Consider the following 12,324-nt stretch of genomic DNA (forward strand, 5'->3'; position numbering starts at 1 on the left):
TTGAATATTAAATTTAAAAATGTTTAAGAGTTAAAACTGAGGGGAGGGGGCGTGAAAGGTTTAGATTTATGTGAAAAATTGTATCAATGGAGTACCACCAACCGAGTTATATTGCATAGGTACCATATCGCTTTTTTTATATATTTACTTGTAATATTCCTTTAGGTTAGGTTAATACTTGTAGAGCATACATTTTTTTGTTGAGTTAACTACTTACTTTATTTTATATATTCAATCTATGTAAAAGAAAAGATAACCGCCAATAATGGTTATTAAGTCTATCTCGCTAAAATTCTTATTTCAAAGTTAAAACCTTTAACCCAACTTCTAGATTTTATGTTTAAATTTAATTATTGCTTCACTTATTTTAAAATTAAAATAACGAGCTTGTGCGTTAGGCAGTGCAAAGAAGTATCTTCGTTTTAGAGTGTGAATATTTTATCTAATATCTTTTGTAACTTTTTTTATTATTTGGTAGTAAACAAATATAATATCTGTTAATTGATAATCATTGTTGAGCGTAAATATTATTGAATTTCGATTAAATATATCACATGTTGACATGCGAGTATGATAAAAAAAATAGAGTGCAATTTGTTTTTTTTAAAAATATAAATAATATTTTTATTTTTATTTAATAATCAACAAATCATTAGTTTAAACATATTTCCTCTTAGAGTATAGAACATGAAAACCATATTCATGTTTTTTTGCTTAAAGTCAATGAGGTAATCACATATTTTGTACAAATCTTTTTTATGATGCGAAAATCTAAAATAAAATTATATATTTATTAATTTATCTATTGATTTGGATTAAATCTTGTTCTTACTTTTTTGCTAAGGCCGAAATATCAGTTTGAATATTAGACAGATCAGATAACGAGCCTAGAGCTTTAATAAGTTCAACATCCACGTTAAGGGCTAATATTTCTATACGGATTTTCGAAGATAACTTTTGTAGAGTTTTGGAAACAGCATTTGAAATCTACACAAATAAACATGATTTGTTTAAAGACCAGTAAAAGTGTTGCAGATGTTTGTTGAATAAATATACTTGGCTTTCATATCGTCGTTTGATATTTGTCGATATTTTTTCTTCGGTTAAAAAAATTATGTTGACATGCTGGTTCTCATTTAGTGATCGGTTATCATTTTTCATTGAAGTATTTATTTGAATAGTATTATTAGTTATACTGTTCTGTCGGTTTTTACGTCTAATAGATTCTAAAAATTCTGTTACACTCATCAACTTATCTTGAAACCTAAAAAAATTAGTTATGGCTTCACTATTTATTATTGTTAAAATTAAAATAATAGTTTAACTTACTTATCTTCCATAAGACGTCTAGATATCACAGATTTGGTATCTTTTAACATGACAATATTGATTACACACAGTTCCTGACAATAATCTTGAATTTGCTCTAATGTCTTCAAACAATATAAATAATGTTAATTCAAAATATTTTTTTTATTATGCGAGGGGTTTAAAACCATAGTGATTTAAATCACATTAATCTTAATTAGAGAAAAACAAGATTTTATAAAAATTTTAGTATTGTGCTTGTAATATAGTATTGTACTGTGCTGCCATCTGGTGGTAGAAGTTATATGTTACTGGTTAATTCACTTTGCCTTTCGATAAATTGACTTCTTAAAATATACTTACAATACTTAACTCAACTTTTACGAAAATGTGCCTTAAACTACTATGGCTTTAAACTCCTCAAGTAAAATTCATACTTGTTCTGCGTCCAAAACTAAACACTTAACACCCATTTTCCATAATTCATTAGCAATTTTCAATTTTTCATCAGTTATTGCACTATCACTAGAAGATGAACAGAGTATGACATCAATGCCGGACGATTCAGCTTGAAACAAAGCAGATAGTTTGTCTAATGAGAAACTAATACCTGTTGCAGTTTGTTTTATGTCACTAGACAAATCAATGTTTCTCCTAAAAATAGATAGACAATCAATTAGTGTAACTTATTTATTTATAATAAAATTATATTATCTATACTAAATTATACAATATTTTTATACTAAAATAACCTGAATGCCGATATAAGTTTATCATATCTTCCACCGGCAGCTAAGACATCATATTCAGCAACATGTTTCTTGTGTTTGTTAGAATAAACTACCTCGAATATCAAACCAGAATAAAACTGCATGTTATCTAACATTCCAGGCATTATTACGATGGACAACTACAAGGTAAAATGTTGTGAACATACTACATTTTAATCACCATTTACTTATGAAATATTACTTTTAAAATACCTGTACATTGAGGTTTTCAATATGTTTTATGACTGTTTCAATTTGCCGCAAACCTTCTTTACAAAAGACACCACACTTAGATTTACGCATAGTTATCTTGCGGCAAATTTCTACCATATCAGTAAAATTATGTTCCATAGAGAAAAAATTCATCGCAGTATTTATTTGATGATTAGCAAAACCTAAAAGTTCTAACTCTTCAATTTGTTCTGGTGTTAAATTGTTCTTCTAAAAGCCAGAACACAGGAAATAACATAATATTAACAAATATAAAATGTATTTACCAAGATTATACAATCATTTTATTGTATAAATAGGTTATTAATTACTTTGAATTTTGTAAAATGACTACATATTTCTAAATGTCGAGCTCTTTCAATTCCAGAATACATTAAAATTCCTTGAACTAATGATGTATGATTGAGACGTATTGTACAACTACTTTGATTGAAATCTTTAAGTTTGTTTAAAATTTCTGCTGTTATGGATAATAATTCTGCTTCAGCTATCAAATTACCTAAGAACATTTACAATAAACAATAAGTTATACTATGATACTACATTGAATGTTATGTTTTAAGCTAATGATGCACCTGGAGATGTGCTGATTATGTCAAAAGCGGCTTCATAGAGTTCCCTTGGGTGAACACCATAAACTCGTCTTTGTCTGTATACGCGATCAATTGAATATCGTTTTAAATTTGAAATTGTCGGATTATGGGCTAAAAACCTAGCAAATGGTATCCTTAGGTTATGTGGTACACAAGTCAAACCCCCCCACCTTGCCATCATAGTAACAGTGTTGTCCTTGACTATGCCATTTAGTGCAGGCATTAGCAACGGCGTACACAACCAAACTCCACCATGAAGCTGAAAAACTTCTTTAACTAAATCAATAATCTTATCAAGACGGTCATGATGAAGAACATTTCTGCCAGTGGACATTGTAAAAGTTATGTCTTCAACAGCAGTAACTTTCTGTGGATTAAAATAGTTTATATACATCAATGTTTAAGAACAATTATGAGCAATTAGATATTTTTAAATATTATATTTACTTGATTGAAACATGCGGCAATAAGATGTTTATAATTTTTGCTTTTGGAATTTGATAAAGTATTTCTAACCATTTCGTGAAGTTCAGTGTCTTTTAACTGTGGAGGTGGTACATATTGACTTTGTAATATATCCGTTGAATTTGGTCGCTTACATGGATCGTGATTTAATAACCATCTGTTATTCAATAATCAATAAAACATAATGCAATAAATTACATAACATTAATATTTACTTAATAATATGTTTTTGAGACGGATCTCCTGTATTTGAAAATGTTTCAGGTAATATACAATCATACATTCTAAGATCGGTCAGTACTTTTATTCTCTCCATGTCAGTTCCAAACGGCTCATGGCACATTTCAAAAAATATAATGCCCAAACTGTAAATATCTACTTTCTAAAAAAAAAATTGTCACATTTTGGAAACAAATTTACGTATAACAGCTGTTATAACTAACTTCATTATACACAGCTTTGGGTCCTAAATTATTTAGTTCAGGAGCGACATATAACGCTGTTCCAATATTTCCTGTCTGAGATGTATCAATATCTAGTAAATCCGGAACATTTGTTGATTCTATGTCTGGTATGTGTCTATTAAATATTTTTTTCACATAAATACAAGACAAAAAGTTGTGCAATTGAAATATTCCTTACCTTTGAATAATTGTTGTAGCTAGACCAAAATCTCCAATTTTAACATGGTCGTCTACATCAATAAAAACGTTCACTGGTTTTAAATCGCGATGTATTATTCCTTGTTGGTGTATATACGATAGACCTTCAACAATTTCTCTTAATAATCGCCAAACCCTTTTTGGTTGTTTATACAAACCATTATCAACAGCATTTCTGGAAAAAATTATTAATTATATTTTTTTAATTGTATTATAAAAATGTATAATATACTACTGTGTTCATATACCTTAAAGTACTTTTTTCACAAAACTCCATTTGGATATACATAAACTGATCAATTCTATCACAGATTTCGTCATCTTCTTTGCGACTATCATCTGGTGAATTAGTAGTAGAAATATCAGTCAATTTTTCTGAACCGGATTGGTGTCTTAACATATATAAAATTAATAATTAAAAAAAAAAATTAGGCTACTATGGAATATTGTTTATCAAACAAACACCTACATAAATGATATCCAATCATCATCTTCATCTTCAGAACTGCTGCTACAATTAATTTCCTCGATTAAATTGGATAATCTCCAACCACAACTGATATCTTTTAGGGGATACAATTCAGTTGTTTTCATTGGTTTCTAAAAATATAAATAAAACCAATATCCATAAAAAAAAAAAATTGAAACATCATTTATCATTTGAAAAAAATGTAAATACATTTTTTATTGGAGTTCCTTCTTGGCTGACTTTGGCTGTCTCTATCCATGAATTGAAATACCTAACAACGTTTTCATGATTCAGCCGTGATAAAAGTTTTACTTCTCTTGTTATTTTTTTATTAAGGTTTTTATTCTTTCTATTTAGTTCTATACGTTTTATGGCGTAAAGACAATCATCCAATTTATTTTTCACCTACAGTTCAAAAATACAGAATATTATAAAAACAATGCATATTAATTAATTACGATTTGTTGAAAAAATTTACCTTAAGAACATCTCCAAATGCTCCCTTACCAAGCCAATCTAAGATAACAAATTCCTTATCAAGTCTTGACCCGGTAGATACAAAATTTAAATAAATATTATCATGATCGCCATCACTCCAATTGCTTTCATCTATAATATGATCCTTAAAAATTAATAAAGCAAAGTACAACATTTAATATTTAGCAAAATTAATAGTTTGAATTATTCTCTCTTACCCTCTTAAGCATTAAAATTGTTGAATAAAAAATACATAATGATTTTCAACGTTTAACTCTTACATCTGAACACTTTAGTTAGCAGTTAAATGTAGAGTAATGAATTTAAAATTAATTATTTTTTAGTTCACGAATCAAGAACTAAACTTTTTTATTCATACTATTTTATTTATAACTATTAATTGTCATATTATCATTAATGAGAAATAATAAATATATAATTAATTGTACAGACTATTATTAAATGCAAATTGTTGCAGTCAACCACAGTTACACCAGAGTTGCTGCTAGTTCTCGGGCATTCGTTTATTATAAATTTTAGCAACAAAGCCTAACTCCCAACTACTCATGTTTCACAATTAATCGTTCTAAGCTTAACTACAACCCAACTGTAAACCGTAATGACCTTAGTTATCGAAGTGTTAACAAAAAAGTTAATTACTTTTAGCTGATTTCTTCTGTTTGGCATTACATCATTGTTTGGTTCAGTAGATTCTCTGAAAATAAAATACAGTTATTTAACAATTACACACACGTAGCAATATAATATATACAGAATAATTCATTAAGGATAAGGTGCTTATTTATTCTTAAAATTATTGCAATTTTGTAGTTTTTATTTTTGAAAACATTTTTGTTTGTTGTTTTACAATGTAAGGTGGCAAGGGAAAAAGGACCTCTTGTCGCGAGAATTCAAAACGCAAGAGAGACCCAAACATTAATCAAGTTCGAAAACATATGTATTTAAGAGAAAAAAAATTAAGTTATTTGATTAAGGGCACTCTTATTTTAATTTTTGTTTAAGTCTCATTCCTGAAGTATGTAAAATAAAAATATGCCAACATTTAAAAACTTTATAGAGTTTTTCTCAAAAAAAAACATTTACCAAAAATAAATTCAAACAAATTTATATAAAAGAAATTTATATAAGTTAAGTCTAACCAAATAGGAAAGTTGGAAAACATGGGTGTGCTTATGATTATGATTATGAAATGTTGTGGCTAAGTAAATATGTCTTTCCAATAAAAATATTAAAACCCCATATGGTAGGGAAATAATGTTGTATTCTTTTGCTTGAAAAGGGAGAAAATTGTAACTAAGAAACAGTCAAAGACTGTTTCACAGTACTGCGAACCTTAAATCGTTGGTACTAAGTTTGGCGTGTTAAACCATTGTCACACGTTAAAATAAAAATTATTGTTACTATTTGAACATCTTACTTTAAATCAAAACAATCTTCATCATCTTCTAATAAAAATTCACATGTACTTTTTGCTTTATTTTTGTGCATTCGTAATTCTTTTTTTAAAGCTTCTCGTTTTTTTGACATTTCATTGTGAATAAGTTGTCTCTAAATATTTTTTAATATGTTATGTTATATTAGTCATTAATCTAATTGTTAATCAATAACTAATATATTAATAAATTACTGTTAGTTCTTCTTCCTGTTTTTTTGTTTGTATTTCTTCCAATTCTTTTCGTTGTTTTCTTGAAATCATTTCTTCATAAACCGATTCATATTGAGGCTTGCTAATAAGTGAGAGGAAATTCTGAAATTCACGTTTATAATTGGATAATATGTTATATAAATATGTTATTTCAACAGCAAATTAGATAACTTATTAATAATGTGATTAAAATTTTATCACAAATAGTAATGTACACTAAGTGACAATAGTTCAGAAGTGGAATTTATTGCTGTAGGGCTAATCCATAGAGACAATGTTTATCTAAAAACTGTAACAAAAGTCTGTAAATTTTGCTACATAGTTAAAAATCTATGTAAAATTGATCTATTAGATGGTAGTATTCAAAATGTTGATACACTCGTTTCCAATTATCGACAACTTTTGTAGGAAGCAAGTTATTATTTATCGTAAGCTTGTTACCCTGCAGTTTTTTCTTATAAAAAGTGTAACCGTGGACTATTCAAATATAAAGATACATAAAACAAAAAGAAATTATTAGAATCCTCAGCGCATATCTAAATGACAGAAACAATGAGTAAATAATGGTCATACTCGTATGATTTAGTACAATGACAATATTCTATTAGCACATAGAATGTAAAACATCTTTTAGACACAACTCTAAATATACAATTTTAAAATATGGTACTTATGACGTAGAAGAATATTATCGAACAGTTTGTAATACTCCTAATAATGCCATTAAAGATAACTTTGATTCCCAAAGACAAGAGGGATATTGATAATTTTAAACTAGATTTATTGAAAAATTAATTATACTGATATTTATTGATACTTTTTCTGGCTTAGATGGCATCGTTGTTTTCACTATTCATCAGGTTAATGAAGCATTAGCAATATATAACTTTGCTAAACTAATGCTAAAACAAAACAGTGTAAAGAAAATTACTTGGATTTTAAGAATTGGCATTCAATGACCCTTATAATATAAGTGTATGTAGACGAATAATTAAGAAGTCTTCAGATCAAGCTCTATTTAACAGTGTTTTTGCACAAATTAGTAGTAATTTATGTTAAAAGGAGCAAATTATTTAGTAACAATCTTACTATGTCAAATGGGTCAACTATTAGTGCAATCACTATTGTGGAGCCTATCAAATATTTAGAGATAAGTATATATGACATAAATTGGAGTACCCTATACACACAACATACATAAATCATACTCCACTAATATTTTTCTATGCAAATCAAAAGTAAGAGGTTTGAGAATAATAAACATAACTAGGGAGGTATCATTGCAACACATGTATGCTAAAAGTATCAAAAATACACAATGATCATTTAATTGCAGTTGATGTAAATTAATGTATCCAGTATGTCCTTGCTAAAATTTAATAACAGTACCAGCGATATATTTAGATTTATGACTTAAAGAGCATACAAAAATTAGACAAGTATGCTTCAGAGGTGATGGTCTGTACCGTGTACCCAAACTAACTACTGGGTTCCAAATAAAATCATTTACCAAGCATCGAATGAACAATTGTATGGAAAATGTATATGAAATCCAAGTCAAATTGAAGGACTGAAGATTGTAGTTCGGGCAACTGCTATTGTAGAAATCATAAAAAATGTAGTGAAATTACAACACTGAAACAGTTGCTCACATCCGGGGTTCATGTCAAAAATGGAACTTCTTTATGATACTGCTCCCCACAAAGTATGTACAACCATTGTAAATATGTATAAAGCGAAAAAATTGAAGGTTTACGACGAGTTATACATTTTTGGGGTCACAGCAACGGGACAACAAAAATAGAATAGCTAACATAAATGTTTTAGATGAATACACAGCAGTTATATCACACAAAGAAAAATGTTCAATTTACAAACCCTATACTCCATAATTACAAGAATTGTATCGGATCAAAGGCTGGGATGTCCATACCATTATTTTGTTTTTAAATTCATATATCATCGTGCCAAACAAAACTACAGATCTTCAAATAATGATTATACGTGGCAGTCTCACTAGATTACAAAACATTTTTTTTTATAATTTGATGTTTATAACTAATTTTTTATTTTTTTGAAGATTTATACTATTGTTTTGGCAACAAAAATATGCTTAACAGTAGATTAATAGTCTGTGCCCAGTAATCTGGATAACAGACAGCTTGCCTTATTTTTTTGTGTAAAATACATTTTTTTTTATATATAAATATGTATATATTGCACATAATATATGTATATGTATGTACATATTTATTTTAGAGTCCACACGAGTCGATATTATACTTAACAAAATGTATATTAACCTGAATATGCTGGACAAGTTCAAACACCATTACTTCTCCCACAATTTTGTTGGCTAAATCATTCAACTGTTTTTCTAAGTGCAATAAGTAATTTGATGATATACCTTTGGCATTTTTAAGATTAATCAATGGTACACTGTAAAATGGTGAAGTACAATACTGTAAATAAAACGAAAATACTCTTTAATTTTAGTGTTCATCAACTCACTGATTGGGATAATTTTCAGAGGCTTTTATATGTAAGTCCACTTGAGTGTTATTACACTTCAAATTAGTGACCCCTTCAGGGAATACCGTTACAGTGATATCTAGAGGCTTCCATTCATGGCCATTATTGTATTCGTTATTGTTTTTTAGCTGATCGTTAAAAATGGCCTAGAGACAAAAAGACTCAAATCGTAGACTTCAACTGATGTGGTCATTGTCATACAGCCGAATTTAAATAAAATAAATCTTACTTCCAATGCTTCTAGTTCATTTGATTGCCTCTCTTGCAGAGTCTCTGCCATTGAATTGACCCGGTAACAAAATTGGGCGGTTCATCGATGATATATTTTTATTGGAGATTTTTTTTTTTTTAACTTAAGTTTCACGTACCACCTGAAACCACAGCAGAGTATGAACTACTTTGATCTTTGTTTGACGAAAAATTAAAAACGTATTATTACTTATTTGTCGGTGTACTTGCATACTACTTGTTATTGAGAATTATCATTTTAGATTGTTCACGTGCGTATCTCTTATCACTCGCTGGCTGCCGGTTTAAAATTGCGCGTTAAATACATATAGACCTATAAAGAAAGGGTATTGTTCTATGGTTAAATCACATGGTTCTATGGTTTTATTTAATCTGTGGTTAAATATTTAAAATCGACCATTTATGATTTATTAATTTTATTTATGAAGGGGCTAAGTAACTCATTATTGTATTAAAAGGGTTAAGTTAATTTAATTAAACCTCTTTTTGTTGGTTAAACAATTGTTATTAACAAATATATTAAAGTATAATGCATCTGAATACTTTTTATATATTTTTTTTTCAGGTAAACAGTTTTTTTTTCTCATAAGAATTGCCTACATTTTGAATAAAACCCCTATCATACATGATTATATATAATTATTTTTAAATATTAATTTAAAATTTGATTTATCTATTCTAAATTATTTTTAGTGATTACTAGAAAATAATGTATTAAAAAAATTTATAAAACTGAATGTTTTGACTTTGATTGCTAGTTCAAAATACCCAAAATTAAATATTAAAAATTATATATCAATAAATAAAAAAAAATTAATAAAAATAAACAAAAAAATTATAAATAATTAATATTATATTTGGAGAATTCATTTTGGAAATCTTAATTATTGACATTTGACTGTGTGACCTAATAATTAGTTTTAAGTCAATAAAAAGTAAAAACCTTTATCAAATACTATTTAGTTTTATATATAATATATACATGGATCTTTCATTCCGATATTCATGAAAATGCACACAAATTAAACAATGTTTAATAACTTCATTTTTTTTATATTTAAAATATATTTGTAATTTAATTGGAATACATGAAAGCAAGTTACAGTATTATTCAATTAATATCGTTGCAATATACATAATTATTTTGCCTATGTATAATGTATTATATTAATAAATAAGTATTAATAATATAAACATGTATAATTATTTTATAATAATAGAGTAAAAGAATTTAGAAACATAATAATTATTATTAATAGCGTGAGTTAACGATAAATCCTGTTGAGTAAATTTTAATGTTTACAATTAATATAGTAACAGTGTTTACTATACAATAGGGGTTTTAATAAAAATGTAATATTTTCTACAAAGTTACTCTTTTTTATTTTTATTGATACACAATTTGGAAATTACATTTTTTTCTATTACTCCGTTATAATACGTGGTGTCGGCCGCACAACATACACAAATAATAATCGTGCATTTTATCATAGACCTATAAAGATATTATTTCTTTATAGTTCTATGCATTTTACATACATATTGTACGTGTTGTACATATTGGCATCTCTTCGGGTGGCTGTTTGTCGAGTGGCTCCGTGTCGTGCGTGCTCCCGAACAAAAGGTAGGAAGTTTAATATTTTTACTTCTTATCATTTAAATTGTAATGTTCATGTTATCGCGTTATCACTTATTGTTTATTCGTATTTTGGTTTTAATTTTCATATAATCTGTGGTTTTAATTTGTACAGTGTAATACATTTATTATTTTAGTCTATTGACTAACTAGTAACTAACAATCTTTAGTCTTTACAAATTACCAACATTTATACGGTTGTAACATAATTATAAATTTATCTAGTTGACCGTTCAAAATGGGAAAAGTCAAGCCAACGAAAGGAGAACCTCGCAAAAGCTTCTCAAAGACTTTGATGAAAATGAAATTCATGAATCCTGATGTGGTAAAAACTGAGTGTGAAGTGATGATCACCAAGCCTGATCACAAAACAAAGAAGGATGTTACCAAAAGTAATAGTTGGGAGTTATTTTACGATGTAATACCCATGGCGAGACTGTCGTTTAATGGTATGAACCCTGATGTGGAAGCAATGATGAAGAGACTTTGTGTTTTCCAACGAGATCTGAATGAACATGGTAAAATGGACGTAGATGTTACTGTAGAAGAAATGATTGCAAGAAAAAAAAGAAGGAGACACAAGAAAAAAAATAACTCCTAATTTTTTCCATATTGACTGTAAAAGACTACTTATATGACTCATAAATATTTGTTACAAAACACAAAATAAAATTACTTTTATTTGTGTTATTCATGTTTATTCGATGTAATAAAGTATTATCATAATAGTAATGAATAGAACTCATTTAGTATAATTAGACTTAACTATATGTTTCATATGGCAGTGGCATAATAAATTGGTTAATATTTGCATAGGATTGTTATTTAATTATTAAAACATTTTCGGTTACACCCTTTGGCTTTGTCTACAGGCAACAGTGAAACAAGTAATATAAAACTTAGCACAGCAACGCAACCCGGAGGAGTTAAGGCTGTTGGCAAAGCTAAAATGTGAATGGTGAATAGGTGTAATCTTAAATTTTGTAAATTATGTCATTATAATGTTACATAAATGTATAATATCTCATATATTTTATATGATCAAAAAATTAATAATTATTTAAAATATTTTATTAACCACTGTCCACTATAATAGATTTACTTGCTTATTTAATTAATATAACATTACCTACTATAATTAATTAATGTTTATTTACATTGCTGTTTGGGTCCTGTTCTGAAATCAAAGTTGTCAAAAAATATTATGATGACCTTCAAGGTCTGTTAAGCTACAAGATGATATATAACAAAATAATAAATTACTAT

At 27.7% G+C, this 12,324-nt stretch overlaps 2 protein-coding genes across 2 annotated transcripts in view; one reads left to right on the forward strand and one right to left on the reverse strand.

Annotated features, from left to right (window-relative positions):
• LOC126844276 (uncharacterized) overlaps positions 1-12,324 on the forward strand; it is a 114,599-nt gene that overhangs the window by 83,365 nt on the left and 18,910 nt on the right. The window lies entirely within an intron of this gene.
• LOC126844275 (eIF-2-alpha kinase GCN2) lies at positions 642-9,644 on the reverse strand. The gene is made up of 23 exons (XM_050582345.1): positions 9,403-9,644; positions 9,153-9,319; positions 8,945-9,080; positions 6,624-6,743; positions 6,414-6,544; positions 5,636-5,690; positions 4,977-5,120; positions 4,709-4,903; positions 4,499-4,629; positions 4,278-4,421; positions 4,010-4,204; positions 3,811-3,946; positions 3,583-3,749; positions 3,350-3,524; positions 2,885-3,269; positions 2,621-2,808; positions 2,292-2,519; positions 2,061-2,218; positions 1,746-1,962; positions 1,330-1,433; positions 1,057-1,264; positions 833-987; positions 642-771 (listed from the first exon to the last, which is right to left on the reverse strand). The coding sequence occupies exons 1-23, from the start codon at positions 9,451-9,453 to the stop codon at positions 642-644; spliced, it is 3,720 nt and encodes a 1,239-aa protein (XP_050438302.1). The 5' UTR covers positions 9,454-9,644.

The sequence above is a fragment of the Adelges cooleyi genome, unplaced genomic scaffold (assembly GCF_023614345.1).
Source record: "Adelges cooleyi isolate 19-005CV unplaced genomic scaffold, UGA_ACOO_1.1 ACOO_flye_CR_arks_rails_tigmint_CR_PRNA_651, whole genome shotgun sequence".
Taxonomy (NCBI): Eukaryota; Metazoa; Arthropoda; class Insecta; order Hemiptera; family Adelgidae; genus Adelges; species Adelges cooleyi.